Source organism: Typopeltis vanoorti, chromosome 3 (genome assembly GCF_054136105.1).
Source record: "Typopeltis vanoorti isolate ZY-2024b chromosome 3, IOZ_Tvanoo_1.0, whole genome shotgun sequence".
Taxonomy (NCBI): domain Eukaryota; kingdom Metazoa; phylum Arthropoda; class Arachnida; order Uropygi; family Thelyphonidae; genus Typopeltis; species Typopeltis vanoorti.
In genome coordinates, this window is record NC_143551.1 from 140,983,745 (window position 1) to 141,006,348 (window position 22,604).

Consider the following 22,604-nt stretch of genomic DNA (forward strand, 5'->3'; position numbering starts at 1 on the left):
AAAATGTGTGTAATAAAACTGCCGCAGAAAGTCATGCCACGGGCAAAAGAACCAATTATAGTGCAATTGATGTGATCATGTCCTAATCATTCAGCAAACATGTTTTATGAGTGGCGACTCATTTATGTCGGCTAAATTACTAGCGTTTTTTCAACATATGGCCTATTTGCCAAAATTTGTTAAAAATATAACAGGCAATTAATAACAAAAAATAACCTGTTAATTTAATTATAAGCAAATCTTGGTTAAAAGCATTTTAAAATTAACAGGGTGTTAATTTTCATGTGACATATGAACCGGAAAGTTTGTCCGTTAAATGGAGGGTTTACTGTACACAGATTTATAGTTGTGATAAGTAGTATCTGAACATGATACTACTTATAGTATCATGTTCAGATAGAAATATAAATTTCAAAAACTACAATTTTAACAAAAAAATAATATTTATACTGGTTATTGAAACCTTACTTAAATGTCAAATTTAAAAATTTTACTGTACTGTAATTTTTAACTTGAGTCGTTGAAAGAACTATTTTATACAACCTGCACACCTTTCACTTATAAGGCCATATTCTAAAATTACTACGAAATTCAGAAGCATGATGTAAGTTCATGCTCATCATTCCTCACTTGTATTTAGTATATTTAGTAGAATTTTGTCCCATTTTCAAGCATAATAGGATGCCTGATTCTATTATGTTTGAACAAGATAACATTTTCCACAGTAGTAGTATATACTGGTGTAGAATACTACTGCAAACATTATAGATAAATAAGACATAAATCATTAAAAATCAGACAAAAGTTATTTTATTATTGTGAAAGAAAAACAACTAAATGCACAAATATTTTTAAGAATGCCAAAATTTGTAAGACAATGGAAAAGCAAGCATCACAATCCAATAAAATGCAATGAAATAAATTAATGTAAGACAGAACAGTGAAAAATCTTTTTTTCTGCAGCATACATGGCCAGCATATTTTGCATTTACATTCTTTCTTAAAACTAAATACAGTTACTACTAGCTCTCAAATCTATGATTGTCAATGCACATATCTCTGAATGTACAAGGTTAAGCCTTAATTAAGGCTTGTGGTTAAAAAAGAATCAATTCACTGTAAATATGTAAATTACTGAAAATGGTAGTTAACTTTTAAACACAAAAATACTCATTGACCCAAAGAAATAGCTACTATCATTATGTTGCTAAGATTTACTATAGCAAATAAATATTCTAACTCATTCATTGCAGTGAGAATGACTGAAACAAAATATATTCCATTTTGAAAAATTATAATTTTGATCCTGATGGAAGAATAACAGTGAATATCTAAATAAAGAAATTTAAAATTTATATATATGGAAAAAAAAAGTCGAGACTCCATTAACGGGTTTCCAACAATAAAAAAAAAAGTAACAAGAGAAACTAGTTGCAAAGTTAAACCAAAGCAGAATTTAAGTAGATGTGTGGAAACTAGGTCACAATTTTTCTCCCAGTACAGTTTGCTTTCACTAGCAAACCCACTCACACTACAATAACAAGAAACTACTAAAAAGTCCCAGATCGTGAATGTTACTCTAAAATCACTAATAGTAACAAACCTTCCATATAACAAACTATTTCTTTGGTCCATAGGAGTTGGCCACAAGCAAGGGTTTACATTTTTTGTTTCAAGTAGCTAAAAATTCCTTAGCACCATGTGATAACATACAGGACAACTAGTAGAGTTTTTTTTTTTTTTTTTTTTTTTTTTTCATGTAGTGAGATAAAGAGTATCTCATGTGCTTAAAGGTTTAATGTTGATACTAATAACTGTCATCAAACTGTCCATAGCCAAATTTTTTTTTAATGCCTTTAATCTCAAAGTTTTAATGACTCAAAATTAATGTGTTTTTGATTCAGGTTTCTTTATATATAATGCACAATTTTGATTATCCCAAGAAATATGTACATACAAGTTGTAAGGACACAATTGCTGCTCCAATCACAAAAACTTTAAATGGTCCACAAGTAGCTTTCTTCACTCACTCTCAACAATATTTCAATGTGGAAACATTGTCGAGCATCTACCACTGCCACAAACAGAACTAATTTATTTATAATTAATAATTTAAAAAAAATCACCCTCTTTTTTTAGACTCACTTTTGTTATTTCAATGTTTGCAAAATCATTTTAACTTTTTGGTTCACTATTATTTTTCCATATTTATATTACTAAAAGAATAAGAATCATGATCATACATTTCTTGGATTGCTTCATCTTTTATATCTTCCACCATTATCATGGCACTTTTTTATTTGATGCTAATATTAAGGAAAGAAACAAAATGTAAGAATGTGCTATCTATCTCCTTTCTAAATCCAGGAGGAAGGGGGGAATGAGAGAGGGAGGGAAGGAAGACTTCACTAATGTTTTAGTGCCATGATTACAGATATGGTTAAAAATGCAAATAGAAACTTCAGTCTAGACATTTTCAGAGCACAGTACTAAGAGGTTACTTTAATATTATTTCACTTCTTAACAAGTTTTTCTAATGATAACATAAAAGCAAATTGGTTACTTAACTATATACAGTAATAACCCAGTTAGCACTCAAAAACACTACCCAAAAACAGTACTAAAAGGGGTCATTATAGCATGTTTTATTAGATAGGTGAAATGACAAATACCTAGAACATTAATGAACTTTTGCAGAGTGAATTTTTATGAAATCTAATAATTATACTGCATTTTAAATCAGAAACCAGATTGTGATCTGTGACCTCGGAAGAAAACAGAAGCTCTTATCTACATCTGCTAATGTACAGTGGCAGCTCTCAGTCTGCACATATATATATCTACTCTCTCTCTCTCTCTCTCTCTATATATATATATAAAGATAAACCAAAATTTGAAACATTTTTTGTCTTACCAGCCCAGAACTCGGGGGGGGGGGTACCATAGGCAAGCCCCTTAGTATATATATCTCCTGCACAAAGTGAACTGAATGAATGTTAGTGATGATGTGATAATGGATTCTCTCAGGAATTAGCAAGCATGACTACAGTGCTAAATGGGATATTACTGTACATTCATTTTTAGCATTTCCCTCATTTTAATACACCTAGTTATTCAATTAGTTAAATTAGTTAAATCAATCTGAGCTAATTATTTAATTTTATATAATGAATTACAATTGTCATTCATTATATAAAACAGCCTCAACTTCAAGTACCTGGATACACTGCCATTCATTCAAGAATGATTGACAATGTATACAAGGTACTTTATTACTGTATCAAAAGTATTGTGCAAGAAGATGTTAAAGGATATAATAGCATTTCAAATTCAATCAACAATTTTTTTACAAACTCTGATGTATATTTATATATCAAACAATGAGTATGATGTTATTGGATTTCTGTCTTCTCTCAAAATACACACACACACACACACAGATTAAAATAAAACCAGCTCGTTTAAGTTCTTAGTATTTTCTGCTACTACTAGAAATACATATGAAGGAGATAAAAAGGTATTCAAATTCTAGATCAGTGATGTCAAACCTTTTCTAGCCAGCATGCCAAAACAAAATAAAAGGTTGTTGTCCAGAATGCATACAAGTGTGTTGAATTAAAGTAATCTACTTAGTCCACATTTTTGTGTACTCATTTTTATATATAAATAAAACTTAATTATTAAAAAAAAACTACTATGTACAATTTATTTTTTTGATTATCTCAACAAATACAGCTGACTCTCACTATAGCAAACTTAAACCACAAGAACAGTTTATTAAAACAACAAAACATAGTGAATTTCTTTTAGAAAGATTTGTATCTAAGGGACCTGAGTCAGGACTTTTCAGCAGTTTGTTACAGTGGTCTTTGCTATAATGAGTCCAATGTAAATTAAAACAAAGAAAAAAGTTAGACAGGGAATAGGGAATCTTTATATGCAGATCTGGAACTTATTTTTTGAAGTCCAAAACTGCAGAATTCTGAAAATTCTTTTTAGTCACTTATCAACACAAGTAAAGCTTGCTTAGATATATGGATTTTTTCATCCTTTCTGAATATATACCAAGTAATATTTTCCAGACATTTTCTTCTAAATAATTTCGTTAGTATAAAGATAATGCTTTGCTATGTGTACATGTGTCTCAAATAGAACAACAATGCACATCTCTGATATTTACTTGGATTGTATATAAGGGACTATATCCATCTTGCTATATGTCATGTGAAAACTACCAATTAATGTTTTTCCTTTACAAAAATAAAAACTAATATGATTTTCCATGTTAGGTTCAATGGCCTATCACAGACAAGCAACTCAGCTTCTTTGAAATCTAAATAATGCACTGATAGAGCAGTAATCCTATCTCATTAGTGTATTATGGATGTCAATTGTGTGTGGTTTACCTGTTTTGTGGGATAAAAAAACCAGAATTTCCAGAATGAAAAACACTACCACCTCTGCTGTATGAGTCTAGCTAATTCATCTTCAACTAAAAAGTCCATATCAAAGTTCTTTGCCTTCGATATGGGATTTGAACGTAGGTCTTTCCAATCAGAGGGTGGTGTCAAATTGACTGGACTATGGAAGTTACCTGCCAAACCTTGCTCTATATGAAAATGTTGACCACAGGAGGAATATTCTTTCTCTCTCCAAACATATGTTTATTCAAACACACAACTGAGGTTCTTCACATATTTGATTTGATTATATGCAAATAAATATTTTGTGTGCCATTACTGGCACGCATGCCACGTGTTTGCCACCACTGTTCTAGGCAATGCTTATTAATTATATATTGTAACATAACATAGAATGAATAAATTTCTGATTTTTAACTTTTAGGTAGCAGTTCATTTTAACTTGTACATGTGTGTATGAGAGAGAGAGAGGAAGGGGGGGGGATGGAAATAATAATAAAAACCATGCCTATGTACATCCACCACCACAAATATTTTACTTTAATAACACTATGAACAAGTGATAGTGTTCCAAACAATTCATATTTGAAGCACAAAAATTACTGTACATCTGTATGAAAAATTATGCAAATATAATTTACACTACATTTCATAAATTAAACATCCATATTTTGAGGAATTTGAAATACAAAAATTCTGAAAAAGGACCATATTACAAGAATATACATGTTTAAACTCCTCATATTCATATTCAGTATATATAATAGTGAGTGTTCTGTACAGTTCAAACTTTACATATCAAAATAAGTCAAAAATGAGAAGATGAAAGTGGTGATGATGTGGATATGGCATTCCAAAGCTTTAAATATGAAATAACAGTTGCTTATTCTGTAGCCACCTCTTCGCCACACTTTACTTCCTTTTATTAAGCTGAACTGTTATTTAGAGGAACCCTTATAATTATTTATAAAAATATATGTCATTCTAATATGTCTATATCTTCTTCCTCTTGCAAGTTACAAGTGCTCAAAGACAAAATTTCTTCATTAACAAACAGTCCACTTCGTTTTTCTTTAAGCAACTGACGATATTCTTTAGAATTTTGAAAATTCTTCAACTGAGGTCTTTTGGTCTTTTGTTTCTAATGAAAAGAAAAAACACATAGTTTTAAACATCTGTCCACTGGTTAATTGTTGCACTTAAATGAGGTACTTTCAAGTCAGACTATCAGCACACTATCTGTTATTAAGAAATATACTATTTCTTAGCATAATACACCCCAGATTTTGTATTACATTTTGCAACAGGATTATCCTTACTCTATACAACATAAAAACTGATTCTTAGTAATTAATTACTTTGTACAAAACCCAAAGAAAACTTTCCCCAAAAAAGTAAGGGCAGTATTGCTTTCAACACATTTAATTTATGAAATATATGATAACTTATTACATATATACAAGTTTTAAGATATGTTATTTTTAGAGGTACTTGTGGCATAGTACAATTATTAAACATATAAGTCCACAGTGATAACTTTTAATTAATAAATAAGGTACAGATATTTCATACTAAAACTAATAGTGCATCTTCAGTGTTACAAACAGATAGGAATGGAATACACAAATGACGAACATTCAGTGGATTACCTATTAAAATACATTGTTGTCGTGAGCTAGGAAATGAAAGAAATTAATAAATAATTTCTATTTAAGATAATTAGTTTTTTTTTAATGATTACATAAAATTTTATGTAATCATTATCCTAATTATCTTAAATATTAATTATTTATTAATTTCTTTCATTTCCTAGCTCGCGACAACAATGTATTTTAATAGGTGATCCACTGAATGTTCGTCACTTGTGTATTCCATTCCTATCTGTTTGTAACACTGAAGATGTACTATTAGTTTCAGTATGAAATATCTGTACTTTATTTATTAATTAAAAGTTATCACTGTGGACTTAAGTGTTCTTTAATAATTGTACTATGCCACAAGTACCTCTAAAAATAAGAATCATCATACTTCACAGGGAAGACTACTTAGCAAACAGGAAGACTAGGAAAACTATCGATTTTACAAGGTAAACTTTGAGCATGGATTGCCTTCCTCAAAAAATGTCATGATACGAAAGTTATTCCTACATTTGACTGAATTGTTTAAAGAAACAATTCAGTCTCCTGAAGCCCACTCTATTTACATTCGTGCAAGTTTCTCCTTAATTCGTAATCAACTTTGTATTGAAAAAGAATTAGCTTCTAATATTAAGTCTATTTCGGAACTCGAAGAAGAAATTTCAACTGTTCTTAATGATGAATTACTAGATATTGTTCTTCGTTTATCAAAACAATCTTTAACCCATTCTTACAAAAGAAATTTTCACAGACTTATGCAAAAATATAATTCTTTATATCACAAGCAAAAGAAAAACTTAACCTCTGACATCACTTCTACTAATAAATAGATTATTAACATTTCCGATTGCCCTTTATCCGACGCCGAAACCAGTGCTTTAGCAAAAGGCCTTGATTTTGCAGTTATTCCTACACGCATTCTGTATCTTGATTTTTTTTTACATAATATAGAATGCAATCTATCTGGACTTTCTAGCGACGATGCTAATAAACTTCGTTTTGAAGTTGCGACTTCGTTATTTAAAAGCAAATTACCTCCAAGCAATTTATCAAATGATGAAATCAAAGGGCTAACTTCTTTAAGAAGAGATAATAACATATCTATTTCTAAGGCTGATAAAGGAAAGGCTATTGTAATCTTGAATAAGACTGACTATGAGACAAAAGTATTCAGTCTTTTAGAAGACAGCTCTACCTACAAAGAGATCATGCATAATCCTACAAATTCTCAACTTAAACAATTAAATAAATTACTTGATGAGGTCATCTGTTGGGACCCAAATTTTGTGGATAAATTACGAACCTACTTTGGAATAACTCCCTGTCTATATGGTCTCCCGAAAATCCATAAAGAAGGCTATCCAGTACGACCAATCATGAATTGCACTGATTCTCCTACTTATCGAATTGCAAAAGTCTTGTCTCATTCTTTAAGTGCTCTCACTAGACATTCCAGATCCTACATAAAAATTCAACAATTTCCTTGAAAAAATCAAGGATCTAAAAATCAAAGAGTCTGAGTTGCTAGTCAATTTTGACACTGTATCTCTGTTTACCAATATTCCATTAGCTGACACACTCAAATTATTATATGAAGATTACCCTCCAGATATTGCAAAGATTTTCGAATTTGTTATCAATTCAGGTTATTTTAGTTGGAAAAACAAGTTCTACAAACAAGTTGAGGGTACTGCCATGGGTAGCCCTTTGTCTCCACCTTTGGCTAACTATTTTTTGAAACAATTCGAAGAGACTATGTTTTCATCCATTCACCCTCAGCCATCTCTTTGGTATCGTTATGTCGATGATGTTTTTGCCATTGGGTCACATACTGAAGATGAGCTTTCTACAACGGATAAACAGCCTTCGAGCACATAAAGTTTGCTTTTCTCCAGAAATCTTGCAACAAGAACTTTCCATCATTAAAAAGTTAATGGAATCTAATAATTTCCACCCTAATCAAATCCAACAGATAATTGAATCTTATGTTCCAATACCTAAGGTTTCTTCAACAGTCCGCAGAGTTCCAATCCCCTACATTCCAGGAATCTCAGAACCTATAGGTAGAAATTTAAAAAAGTATCAATTGATTCCCACATATATTTCTATCAACAAAATTGCTTCCTTATTGCCGTCTACAAAAGATAAACTGTCATCTCTATCTTTGGCTGGCGTTTACCAAATACCATGTGAATGCGATGTTTCTTATTTTGAACAAACTGGCCATTCTGTGGAAAAAAGAATTAAAGAACATCAATATTATATTGATTACAACAAACCTCAGAAGTCTGGTCTAGCACAACACAGTATTACCACTACCAATAATATCTAGTGGGATAAAGCTATTCTCCTTCATAGATGCAGGTTCAAATATAAATGCCTCTTTAAAGAAAGTTGTAAAGCTATTTTACACTGACCGAATTTAAATCGATATGATTGTCTCTCTCTCTCTTGAAGATCTGGGAGACTTTTATTTTATGTAATCATTAAAAAAACTAATTATCTTAAGTATTAATTATTTATTAATTTCTTTCATTTCCTAGCTCGCGACAACAATGTATTTTAATAGGTGATCCACCACATGTTCATTACTTGTATTCCATTCTTATCTGTTTGTAACACTGCAGATGTACTATTAGTTTTAGTATGAAATATCTGTGTACCTTATTTATTAATTAAAAGTTATCACTGTGGACTTACATGTTCTTTAATAATTTTAAGATATGTATTATTGCTCAAGATATGTCATATCAGGAATACTATCAAACATTCCTAATGGGACATATATGCATGCACACATGCAAAACTGCATGTTGGCTTTCAGCTGAATAGTTGTGCAACACTGGGTCACGGTACAAATTAAGTATTGGATGCTGCAAGATTTGGTAAATAAAAAACTAACAGCATACTCCTCTTGAGATTAGAAAGGTACTAGTTGGGATGACAGCAGCATCTTACATGTGCATAGAATAACAATAAACTGAAAAACTTCTCAGGAATGCAACCAAAATCCTGCTTCAACATCATAATCAAAGTACAGGTAACCCTCGTATAATGCGGATGTTAGGTTCCATAGAAATGCCGCGTTACATAAATCGCGTTATACGAGACTTAGATCACATAGAAAGAGTAGGGTTAGGTTCTGAAATCGTTTTTTTTTTTTTTTAAATTATATAAACTGCAATGACATATCCAACCAAAACAATATTTTTATTTAATTCAGGTAATTCATGTGAGTTAAGAAAACATAAACTATGACAAATACGTAGTATAAAATTATAAAAATTACAAATTGTACATAATGCATAAATGTTTAGAGACAATAAAATAAAGCGCATATTATAATTGTCATCACTGTCTTCAGAAATAACATTTCGTAGATGTTCTTTAAGTGGCCAGAGGTCATCACCACTTGAAATATCTCTTGGATCATTTGTATAATTCTCATTGCATACATCAATTGGTTTAGTCATCCAGAAGTCAGTAATAAGACTTTGCTTTCCACTATGTTGCAATTTTTTATTAAGTTCATAATATGGCGGTAAACAAATATCCAATTGTCTCGTGAATTTTCCCGAGCGCTCCATTGAGGGATCATTATCCGTAAAATAACTTCCCAACTTTCTTGCCAAGTCCAATCCTTCTGCTAATTTCTTTAAACTGAATTCTTTAACAGATTCATTACAATTAGAATCTTTGGCAGAACTTTCCCCACCATTTGGTTTGACACCATCTATTAATTGTACCAGTTCCTCCTCATTTAAATCTGTTTCTCCATCAATTAATTCACTAATTTCATTTTCAACCATATCACAAAAGCCCTCTCCACCAAAAATCTGCGCGATGTAGCTCGGCATCCGCTGGAGGTACGAAATTTTGTTCCATTACGGGGCTTCAGGCCATATTTTTTTCCAGCAAGCATTCAGCATAGGGGGTTGTAATTCCTTAATGGACAGAGAAATAATTTTTACACAATTCAATATTGAAAACTCTTTCCATGCTAGAGTTTTCCAGTTTCCAGTGTCATGTTTGGATTAGATTCCATTTTTTCCAAAATTAATTGAAATGTTCACTGAATATAATATGACTAAAATGTTGATATTATTCCTTGGTCGAGTGGGTGAATAAGTGAGGTAGTATTAGGCAGAAAAAAAAGTTAATATTCAGATGGCTTAAATTTGTTGGGTGGCCTGGTACGTTATCTAAAATTAGTAGAATTTTGAAGTCCACATTCTTTTTCTTTGTGTAACTTTCTACATCGGGTACAAAACACTTGAAAAACCAATTTTCAAGCATGCTAGCTGTAACCCATACCTTTTTGTCGGCCCGCCAATAAACAGTTAGGATGGACTTGTTGAGCCCTTTCATCGCACGAGGATTTGCAGATCAGTTAATAAACATTGGTTTTGTCATGTAATCACCTGATGCATTACTACAAAACAGTAGAGTAATTCTATCTTTGGAAACTTTGAATCCAGGAGCTGATCTTTCATTTTTCGAAATATAGGTGCGTTTTGGCATTTTTTTCCAATATAACCCAGATTCATCCACATTGAATACCTGGTCTGCATAACCACCTTCTTTAATGGTTTTTAAAAGTTCTGCTGGGTATTTCCAGGCAGCTTCAACATCTGCAGATGCTGATTCTCCCTGGATTTTAAGATTATACAAAAAAAAACCACTTTTTAAAGTTTTCGAACCAACCCTTACTGGCACAAAATCCATGCTGAGAGATTTCTTCTGAAGAATCTTGATCAAGTTCTTTTAAATGTTTATAAACTTTGAGGGTTTTTTGCTTAATAAGGTGTCCATCCAAAGGAATTTTCTTTTGAGTGCAATCTTCTATCCAAATCATTAGAGATTTCTCCATTTTTTTCTATTAGAATATCGCGAACACGAGCAACGTGCTTTGCACTTACCGTTGACCCAGCAATAACACTTTCTTGGATTTTATGTTCATTTTGTTTGATTGTTCGAATTGTCGATTCATTTAAATTCAGAGTCCTTGCAACAACTCCTGGTTTTTCTCCAATTTTCAACCAATCCAAGATTTTAATTTTTTTCTTCGAGAGAAATGAATTTCCTCTTCAATGTTGGTTTTTTCCCTTTCATTGCAGTTTTAGTGGTCATTACAATAAAAATAAACTTTTACATTAAAATAAAAAAAAGCATTACATATGTATGTAACTCACCAGAAAATAAACTGCTCTGCTTGAGAATAACACGCTTATGATTTTAAATGCGCTTTCCTGGCAGAAAACGAAGACAATTTTCAACAATAAACACTTTATACAGTAAACCCTAGATAGCGAACCTATGGCACTCGTGCCAGAGGTGGCATGTCTGAGAATTTTGCTGGCATGTCAATGATTTACAAGTGATATCCTTTTATACACTTATAAATTATTCAATTTTTTTTTAATTGTTACAATACGTAAAACCTGAATTTTGTTTTACACAAGATAGCAGCTATAAAGACGTGCATATGATTGGTGCGGTATTAACAAAAGATCGCACGACCCAAAGACAAAAGCAAATGACAAGTGTTGAATTGAAATGCTAATTCTCTTCAATTGAATTTCATAACATCTGAAACTGTTATAACAACATTCACTATTAGTTTTAACACATTCACAACAGGGTGACATTTATCATTCCGATGGAACTTCTCATTACTGACTAGCTCAACTCACAAACGTTTCAACCCTTGGTTGAATTTTATGGCTTTGGCTTCTTGTTTGCGTTTGAGGTGGCAGGCGAACTCACACATTCATTATATAGTACATTTCAATTCTTGGTAGTCTTTTATTTTAAAGTTAGCCTTTGAGATCTGTCATAATGACATCGAGAATTTCAAATGCAATAAAAAAATACTTATTTCATAATTGAAAAATTGGACAACAGTTTTTAGTTAGATACTGTGTTTCAGTGCAACATATGGTTTTGCTTAGGTCTATACAGCATAGTTTCTGTGAGAGGGGACATGTGATTTATTAGTTAGCACACTGTTTTTATTCCATCTGTCTCTAATTGCACTGTTTGTTGAGAATGATAGAGACTGCAAAAGCCTCTGTACAGTACCTTATTCAGTGATACAATAAAACTAAATTCGATACTTATAACTACTTGTGCAATATGGGCAGACACAAATTTAACGAAGATAAAATTTGATTTTTAAGTCTCATGGTGAAAAATATGAAAAAAAAAATATAAAAAATAAAGAGTTACTAGAAATTGTAGACCGCGTTATTCGAGGGTTACCTGTACTGTCATATTCTGGTACACATTTTTCATTTTTAAGAGGACTTTGGCAAGAACATAGAAAATAAATATCAAGAAGGCGGCAAAATATTCTGGAGGTTGTTGAAGAAGCTTAGGAATGGAGGAAAGAGTGCTGTAAAAGGAATTAGAGATGATAAAGGTGAAATGAAAACAGGAGGAAAAGATATCCTTGAAGTATGGAGTAATTACTTTGAAAAACTGCTAAATGAAACAAGCAGTGATGACAGCACAGTGATAAAAAACACTGACCAGGCATGCAGTCAGGAATACATATCCATACTTGAAGTAGTATTTATGTAATATGCTGCCTTTCCACATTTCAAGCCATCAAAGGCTTGAAATGTGGAAAGGCAGCAGGAGTAGATGATATTCGACCAGAAATGCTGAAGTATGGTGGTATAAAAGTCTTACAGTGGCTGCACTGCATAGTTCAGAAAGCCTGGACAGAGGGACGAATTCCTGATGATTGGATTAGAGCTCTCATAGTATCCATATATAAAAAGGGAAATAAAACTGAATGTGAGAATTACAGAGGTATTTCCCTACTGAGTGTTCCTGGCAAGATCTATGCAAGTATACTTGAGAAACGGTTGAGAAGAATTGTGGAAGAAAAGCTTGGTGAAGAACAAGCTGGATTCAGGCCAAATAGAGGCTGTCAGGATCAGATCTTCACTTTACGACAAATAGTCGAGAAAGCATGGGAATATAACAAAGATCTGTATTTAAGTTTTGTCGATTTGGAAAAGGCACATGACAAGGTGCCAAGAGAGAAGCTATTCAATAGGCTGCAGTTATATGGTGTCAGTGGGGCATTATATCAAGCAATACTTAGTCTTTATTTGAGTTCTCAGTCAGCAGTTAGAATTGAAGGAAGTACAGGAAGATGGTTTAATGTTAAATCTGGTGTGAGACAAGGATGTACATTATCCCCTCTGTTATTCATTATCTATATGGATCATATTATGAAGGAATGTGATATTAAACCTGATATCAAAATTGGAGATGTTAATGTCAGCTCTTTGCTTTATGCGGATGATGTTATACTTCTAAATAAATCCGCTACAAGTCTGCAAGATTCTCTGACTAAATTGAATAGCTGTTGTAATAGATATGGTATGAAGGTCAGCAATAAAAAGACAAAGACAATGAAAATAGGCAGAATCATTGAAAATGTCAACTGTGTTGTGAATGGAGAACCTGTGGAACAAGTAAAACATTTCAGCTACTTAGGCACAATTTTTACTGAAGATGGTAAATTAAATATAGAAATAGACAACAGAATCAGCAAAGCTGGTATGGTGGGAAGTCAATTGAATAAATTCATATGGAATAAGAGAGAAATTAGTCGGAACACTAAATTAGCTGTATACAAGACAGTGTTCAAACCAGTTTTAACTTATGGATCTGAGAGCTGGGTCAGAAGTAAAACACTTGACCAAAGACTAGAGACCGCAGATATTGAGAAAGATTAGAGGCGTGAACAGATGGCATCAATGGCAATATCATATTAAAAATGAGGATATTAGGAAAGAACTTGACATTGTCAGCATCCAGGAATGCGTTAGCAGAGCTAATCTCAGATGGTATGGTCACTTAAATAGAATGGGAGAGGAAAGATTAGCAAAACAAGTGTTCTCTGCCAGGCTGGCAGGAAAATGACCCAGAGGAAGACCAAGATATAGGTGGATTGATACGGTACAAAGTGCCTTAGACGATAGAAATATAAGATCTGATAATGTTGGAGTCTTGACAAGTAAGAGACTGATTTGGAGGAAAATTGTAGATAGGAAGTTAGTAATGATGTAATTTTTTCATGTAGTACTGCCATATCCTGTACACCCCTTGAGGGTACATGGCAGGAATTTGATGATGATGATGATGATGAAAATCCACTTGTAGGTAAGAATTCTGATTAAAAAAAAATAATAAAAAAAATGGATTAACAATTAAAAAAAAAAACCTAGAGAGATCACCGAGTTGTAGAAATTCTTTGTGGACTTTGATTTCAAGTGTTTTAAAGACACTATAATAAATCTTTTATTGTGGTGTCTGACAAGAGATTAGCTAATATGAAAATAATAGCAGTCTCACACACTAGACAATGTAAACAATCTTCTGCCACAAGAATTTGACAAACATTCAAGCTACAGATTGGGATTCAAATCTGCAGTTTTCTCAGTGAAAATAAATGGTGCTATTTATTGTCATCCAAGATAGATAATGTCTAACAAAGTTTAGTAGTGGATTGACAAAAGGCATGTAACAGAGTTTAAAACAAAACTATATGGTGTAAATGGAAGCATATCAAGGGAGATGTTTACACTGCTCACACTTAAATTGAGTCAGCAATCAGAATTAATCTATGTACAGGAAGGCAGTTAGAAGTTAAATCAAATAATGAATAGTTGCTGATAGTATAAATTAGTTACCAACAGATGTGTTTTACATTGTCAAACATTATCACAAACATAAAAAGGATGCAACATAATATGTGAGATGAGGTGTTGCCCAGTTAAACATGACCCCTTCCCACTGCACTTTTGTCAAAGATGATCAGCTACAGGAACAAACTCAACCCCAGAAGAACACGGAAGGTGGGCACCATTAAAACAAGTAAAATGCAAGAGAAGAGAAACCAGCCAAAGAATAAAAAAAGCGCCGTGTATAGAGGCTTAAGTGCTGTGAGGACATCATGTTGGAGGCTTAATGGATTGTATACAGCACTTAGAAAGGATTAAAAACAGAATTTAATTCTTCCTATATTTCGTCTATCAATGAGACATCTTCAGGGATTACAAAAAAACTAATGTAACATAAAAACAAATAACAAACAATACTAAGCCCAACCACGTGGGTGACACTAAAGTCTTATCTAGGTGGAGTGCCCTCTAAGGGCAGTTGTAGGTGGCCTGGAATGTAAAGTGGGACCTCTGGTGATAAGCGTTTCCCAAATCTTAGGAAGCTTAATGCAACCATATTTGTTAAGATTTGGTTGATTCCTGAGAGCTGCTGCTGATTCTGAGAATAGTCTTTTTCTTTTGAATTTGCTGTGGTGGAGCATTGTGGTTTTTTCCCATGAGATCCTGTGGGTTGTACCCAAGACATGGTCAGCCAGGCCTAAATGACCATAGTTGTGGTTGCAAATGTATGACTTATGTTCCTCCAGGTGGATAGCAGCTGATCTGCCTGTCTGTCCAAAGTACGCCCGTTTACAGGAACAGGGTACTTTATAGACTTCAGGCACTGAGAGAGGAGGGAGCTGATCTTTTGTTGAGTGGATAAGGGTAGCAAGTTTGCAGTGGGGCTTAAATGCTGTGTAGGTTGTACTTTTTTAAAATCTTGGCTATTTTTTCAAATGTACCACGGATATAAGAAATAAGAAAATTAATAAGACACAAATAAGAAAAGTGCCACAATGATAAATCTGGTATTATTGAAACAATACAGACTAAGAGAGGCAAGATACTGCTAAATAATAACTACAAATTATGATTTGAAAAAAAAAAAAAAAAAGAAGCAGTCATTAGTATTCAACAGAAGACACAAATAAAATTCTTGAATGACAGGCAATGTCAAGTAGAGGGAAATGTGAAAATTTAAACAGTGAATTGGAAAAAAATTTAATTGTGCCTACGGTCCCAGAGATGACCCTATTATGAAAGAAATAAAAGCATTTTTCAAGAAATTAGAGAAGGCAGCTGCATAAAGAAAAAATAGAAAAGAGTTGGTTCTTGTTAGAGATATAAACAGGAAATATATATACTAGACACATAGAAATTTTTTTTGGAAAAGGAGCAAAATTAATAATAATATACCTAATGAGCAATTGGTGTAATTTAGTGCTCATGTAAAATTAGTGATTTTATCTGTTTTATTGGCTTTTTTCCTTAAAAAATTATGTTTTATAATATATTAGAGTAGATTTTCATGATTTTTAGAGTATTTAGTGTCTTTATAACATATTTTTATTGTGATATTGTAATATTAAATACAACTGAAATGGTGCCAAAAATGCAGGCGAAATGGAACATTCCTACTAACAAGAATAGTGAAGTACTAAACAAGGATTCTTCCATTAAAGACGATATTGAAAATAATTTAACTTCTCAAATTGCTAGGTCAAAGCAGATTATTACACAGATGACAATAGAATTACAGAAAGTTGAGCAGTGTATACAGGAACACAGGGAGAATAAAAAATTCAGAAGCCAGGAAAACAAAGCATGAAATCAGGTAAGTTAGTGCATGATAACAAAAATCAGGTAGTAAACTTGATTATAGAAAAAAGGATGTTATTTGGTATGGTGATTTTATCATAAAATATCCACTGATGAGTGAGTTATAATGTCAAGATTTCTCAGAGCAAAAATTAAAACTATAACGCAAGTAATTGAAAAACAGAAAAGAAAAGCAAAAGGGATAGCCTAGGCATTTAGCATTAAGGATCTTGAAAATTTATTAATTGACATGAGACCTAACACAAAAATTAAGGGAAATGAATTTGGATGGGAGGAATCGTGAGAATCTGTGTGTAAGAGCAACAATGTTAGGTAACGGTGTTAATGATGGGAATGGTCATTATTATGAAAATGATTATGAAGAGAACGATTCTGTGTTGTATGATTCAAACCTATCAAGCATGTGTAACAATGTCTGCATAAGTAAGGAACGAGATAATAACAGAGATCTGCAAGTTGTCGAACTGTGTCATGCAGACCACAGACAAGTGTATGCAAAAGAGCATGCAGGTAACTGATGTCTGTATGCAAATGCTAGACTATCAGAAACAAAAGAGTAGAGTTTGTTGCCTTGGTTAATATACTGAGACCTCATGTTGTAGGCATTAGTGAGACTTTGCTATCAGAAGCAGACATTATCAAGTGCAAAGAGTACAGTAGTATTTTTAGGGAGGACAGACAGGGTAAAGAGAAGGGGGAGGGCATGCTGCTAATGATATCAAATGTCTTGAATCCAGTTAGAATTGAGACCTATGACTGCAATACTAGTAACAATTTTTCATGAGTTAGAGGCCATCTGGTGTGAGTTGGAGTCTAACAAAATTAAATACACAGTGGGGTGTTGTTACAGATCTGGTGGATCAGATGCTTTAATAACCAAACATTGATTGGGCAGCTATGAAATCACATTAGAAAAATGAAACTGAATTTATTGAGCTCGAGGTCAAAGAGCATTAGATCTGATTAAAGTGTCAGAGGGAATTCAGTTAAAGATGTAACTAATCTGCCTCTGGTTGATGACAATGATCATGCAGTATTCACTTGGGAAGTGGCTAAGTTTATGAATGTTTTATTCAGAAAAGGTTACATGCTGAACTACAAAGCAGGAAACTACGACCACCTGAGGGGTATGCTGGGTTCTGTGCAGTGGTATCAGTTGTTGGATGGGAAAGATATTGACAGTGCATGGGAAGTGTTCAAAAAATACTTAAATGATGCAATATCAAAATGTGTCCCTAGAGTTCAAAGAATAAATATGGTAGTAGTGAAACGGATGTGTAAGCTAATTAATAGATTCATAAGAAATATCGTGTGCAGGATGATGTTAATTATGATAATTATAAACAGCAAGCCAGAAGAGTCACAAGTGTTGTACAGAAAGCTAAGTTTGAGTATGAAAAGAAACTGGCTCTGCAAATTAGAGACAACCTAGAAGAATTCTATTTTATGCAAATAGAATATGCTGCAAATAAAAGAAAGAGTGAATTTGAAAGTATAACTGTAATGAATGCAGATGGTATGCCAGTGACTAATGCAGAAGTGAATGTTCAACAAATGAGTAGCCATTTTGCTAAAAGCTATCAACCTGGCATATGCAACATTGAACTCATAGATACCTCTTCACCATATGAAGAAATCATGTGGATAAGGAGAAGTACTAGAGCTGTTGCACAAACAGAATAAAAATTTTGCAATAGGAACTGATGGGATATCAGGATGGATTCTAAAAGAGTGTTCAGTTGAACTGGCCTATTCCCTTGAACAGGCTATATAATTTGAGTTTCAGAACAGGTAAGATTCCACAAAAGTGGAAAGAATATATGGTAATCCCATTGCACAAGGGTGGTGCAAAGAACAATGTGTCCAACTATCAACCAATTAGTATCTCAGCAGCGGTGGTGAAGATTTTGGAAAAGTTGGTTAGAGTTCACCAGAAATGGGTTGACAGAGAATCTCTACTTTGCAACGAACAGCATGGGTGATCTTTTGGATTTTGCTAAGGCTTTTGACAGAATACAGCATGGAAGACTTGCACAAATTGGCAAATATGGGACTTGATTATAAACTACTGGTGGATAAAAGGATGGCTGACTGACAGATATCAAAAAAAAAAAAAAAAGGTAACCAGTAGTGTGCCTCAAGGATCAGTCCTTGATCCATTGTTATTCAATCTGTATATTAATGATATTGGGAAGGATTTGACATGCAACATAGTTATTTGCTGATGATTGATGCAAAGATAGGTAGGTATTCGGTATGTGCAGAATGATTTGAATAGGCTGGAATTGTGGGCATGGGAAATGGCTTCATTTCAATGTGAAGCCATGTACATTGGTGCGCTTAGATATCCAATGTGGTATTATATTGGTGGGATTATGCTTGAAGAAACTGATCAGGCTAGGAATCTTGGAGTTTCAGTAGACAGAAAGTTGAAGTTCAAGGGTCATATAGCAAAAATGTAAATACAACCTCAGAGAATAACGGCAATACTGAAACAAACCTTGACATGTAAAGATAAGGAAGTTTTTTTGCCTCTTTACAAGGCCTCGATAAGACCTCACTTGGACTATTGCATGCAGGTCTGGTCTCCTGCTTTCTGTGATGATTCTGATATAGTGGAGAGAATACAAAAGAAAATGTCAAAAATGATATCAGGATTGTGGAATACTGATTATGAAGACAGATTGAGAATTCGTATGCTGCAGACATTAGTAAACAAGAGAAATAGAAATAGTATGATTGAGACTTACAAAATTTCTGAAAGGGTTATACAGAATTTCAGTAGATGGAATTTTTCATTTTATGGATGGTGGGGAAAGGACATGAGGGCATCCATGACAGTTGAGAATGAATGCTGTAAAGAATGCTGTTAGGGGTAGATTTTTCTCTCGTAGAGTAGGGTCTGATTGGAATGGATTGACGTTGAATGTTGTGTATGCAAGTAGCATGAATGAATTCAAGAACAAGTGTGAATAGTATGGCCTCCCTTAATGAGTCTAACTCTCTGGAGGCTCTTAATAATAATAAGTACCAGTTAGATTTCTGTTAAGGATATGGACTAGTCATAACATGTTCAAACAGATGTACATAAATTTATATGGAGAGAATATACAAGGAAAAGTTATATTTCTGTTGGCAGTATCTTGTGATCAGATCAGGATACAAAAGCATGTAAGGGGATTTTGTCACTATGTAGTTTTGAAGAGGGTAAAAATAAATACCATACTGAAAAAAAAAAAATAATAATAATAATTTGTATATGAATGAAAGTTATGGGGGGGGGGATCAAAGTTTCTGAGGTTAACTGCAGACATTACATGCATAAGTAATTGGAGGAAAAAATACTAACTTTGAAAACAAGAACCAAATATTTGAGATTCAGCAAAATCAGGAGAAAAGTCAATAAGGAAGACATGGTGAAGTTGTCTACAAGGCCAGATAAATCAGAACTTTATGGTGAACTCAAGACAGTTGTAGAAAAAGAGAAATCATGTTGACAGTACCTGATAAATCAATCAGCGATCCTAAGGAAATACAGAAGAAAAAATTTTAAAAAATATTTTTAAAGATGCAAAGAAATGTAAAAGTAGCTAAAGAAAAGTCATTGAAAGACTGGCAAGAATACAGAAGCTAAATATCATGAATCAAAGTTTTAATGATAAATGCTATTGTTAGCAGCAATAACAGTTGAGACTTTGAAAACAAAAACCAAGGCTTGAAAACTTAGTGGCAAAATTAAAAAAAAAAAAAAATTGAATGATTCACAAAGGGAGGCATAAAGTTATTTATAAGGACAGAAAAATTAGAATTCAAGTGGATTAGTCAGCAAAGACCCTAAAAAGGTATTCATTTTCGAAATTATGGATTCTACAATATTCGCCAGGGAACCAGGGAGAACAGCGAAAAGTCAGCTACTGGAACAAATCTGAAAACAAACCCCAACTCAACATCACCAGAGTTAAAGATCGGTACTATCAACGTAAGAAGCCTGAATGGCAAAGAAATGGAGCTACCTGAGGAATTAGATAAGTACCAGATCGACATAATAGGGGTGACTGAAACAAAAAAGACCAAAACTGGTGAGATCTTTCTAAGCAATAAATACAAAATGTTATATTCAGGCAATGACAATCAAGGAAAAGAAGGAGTAGCCATAGTATTCAACACAAAATACGAGGCTAATCTTCTTGAATGGCAGTCAGTCTCAAGTAGAGTAATGTGGGCAAATATGAGAATGGGGAACTGGACAATGAGACTTATTTGTGCCTATGGTCCCACAGAAGGTTCTACTAAGGTAGAAGTGGAGGAATTTTTTGACGCTCTAGAAAAAGCAACTGACACAATGAAAATGGAAAAGTTGGTCCTTGTTGGGGATCTAAATAGCAGAGTAGGAAATGATTGCGAGACATACAAAAATATTTTGGGAAAATTTGGAGAAAAGAGCAAAGTTAATAATAATGGCAAATATCTGTTGGATTTCTGCTCAGGACATGGACTAGTTATTACTAACACCATGTTCCAACATAAAAATGTGCACAAATTCACATGGAGAGAAGAGGCTAGGAATAAGAAGTCTCATTGACTATGTTATTGTTGATAGTGATGTTTTCTCCCTGGTGCAGGACACCAGAGTGTACAGAGGATTTGAAATTGGAAGTGATCACTATTTAGTCTTGAGCAGGATAAAATTGAATTTCATATTGAAAAGAATAACATGTAAGAAAGTTTTAAAGCGAATAAAAGTTGAGCAGCTCTCAGATGTGAACTGTAGACTAAAATACAGAAAGATTATTGAAAAGAAAATGAAAGAGTTTGAGAACAGGAATTAAACATTGGAGATTAAGTGGCAAACTGAAGAAAACATTGATTGATTCTGCCAGAGAGGCATGGGGTGAGGTTGTGTGCAAGGATAAAAAAATCAGAACTCCCTGGTGGACACAGGAAGTTAAAGAGGCAGTGAAGGAAAAGAAGAAAGCATATCAAAAGTTCCTGGCAAATAAGTCAGCTTTTACTCTTACAGAATACAGAGACAAATGTAAGAAAGCTAAACAGTGTGTAAAACTAGCTAAACAAAAGTCATGGGAGGACTTTGGCAAGAATATAGAAAATAAATATCAAGAAGGTGGCAAAATATTCTGGAGGTTGTTGAAGAAGCTTAGGAATGGAGGAAAGAGTGCTGTAAAAGGAGTTAGAGATGATAAAGGTGACATGAAAACAGGAGAAAAAGATATCCATGATGTATGGAGTAATTACTTTGAAAAACTGCTAAATGAAACAAGCAGTGATGACAGCACAGTGATAAAAAACACTGACCAGGCATGCAGTCAGGAATACATATCCGTACTTGAAGTAGAAAAAGCCATCAAAGGCTTGAAATGTGGAAAGGCAGCAGGAGTAGATGATATTCGACCAGAAATGCTGAAGTATGGTGGTATAAAAGTCTTACAGTGGCTGCACTGCATAGTTCAGAAAGCCTGGACAGAGGGACGAATTCCTGATGATTGGATTAGAGCTCTCATAGTATCCATATATAAAAAGGGAAATAAAACTGAATGTGAGAATTACAGAGGTATTTCCCTACTGAGTGTTCCTGGCAAGATCTATGCAAGTATACTTGAGAAACGGTTGAGAAGAATTGTGGAAGAAAAGCTTGGTGAAGAACAAGCTGGATTCAGGCCAAATAGAGGCTGTCAGGATCAGTTCTTCACTTTACGACAAATAGTCGAGAAAGCATGGGAATATAACAAAGATCTGTATTTAAGTTTTGTCGATTTGGAAAAGGCATATGAAAAGGTGCCAAGAGAGAAGCTATTCAATATGCTGCAGTTATATGGTGTCAATGGGGCATTATATCAAGCAATACTTAGTTTTTATTTGAGTTGTGAGTCAGCAGTTAGAATTGAAGGAAGTACAGGAAGATGGTTTAATGTTAAATCTGGTGTGAGACAAGGATGTACATTATCCCCTCTGTTATTCATTATCTATATGGATCACATTATGAAGGAAAGTGGTATTAAACCTGATAT

General features: G+C 33.4%; 1 protein-coding gene across 1 annotated transcript in view; it reads right to left on the minus strand.

Moving 5' to 3' along the window:
* Window positions 1–792: 792 nt before the first annotated feature.
* The window catches only part of LOC150108615 (uncharacterized), a 40,804-nt gene continuing 18,992 nt past the window's right edge, over window positions 793–22,604 (minus strand). Inside the window, exon 2 of the mRNA XM_090416074.1 lies at window positions 793–5,562. Coding sequence (XP_090272200.1) covers window positions 5,401–5,562 — 162 coding nt within the window. The 3' untranslated portion in view covers window positions 793–5,400. The remainder of the gene's footprint in view (window positions 5,563–22,604) is intronic.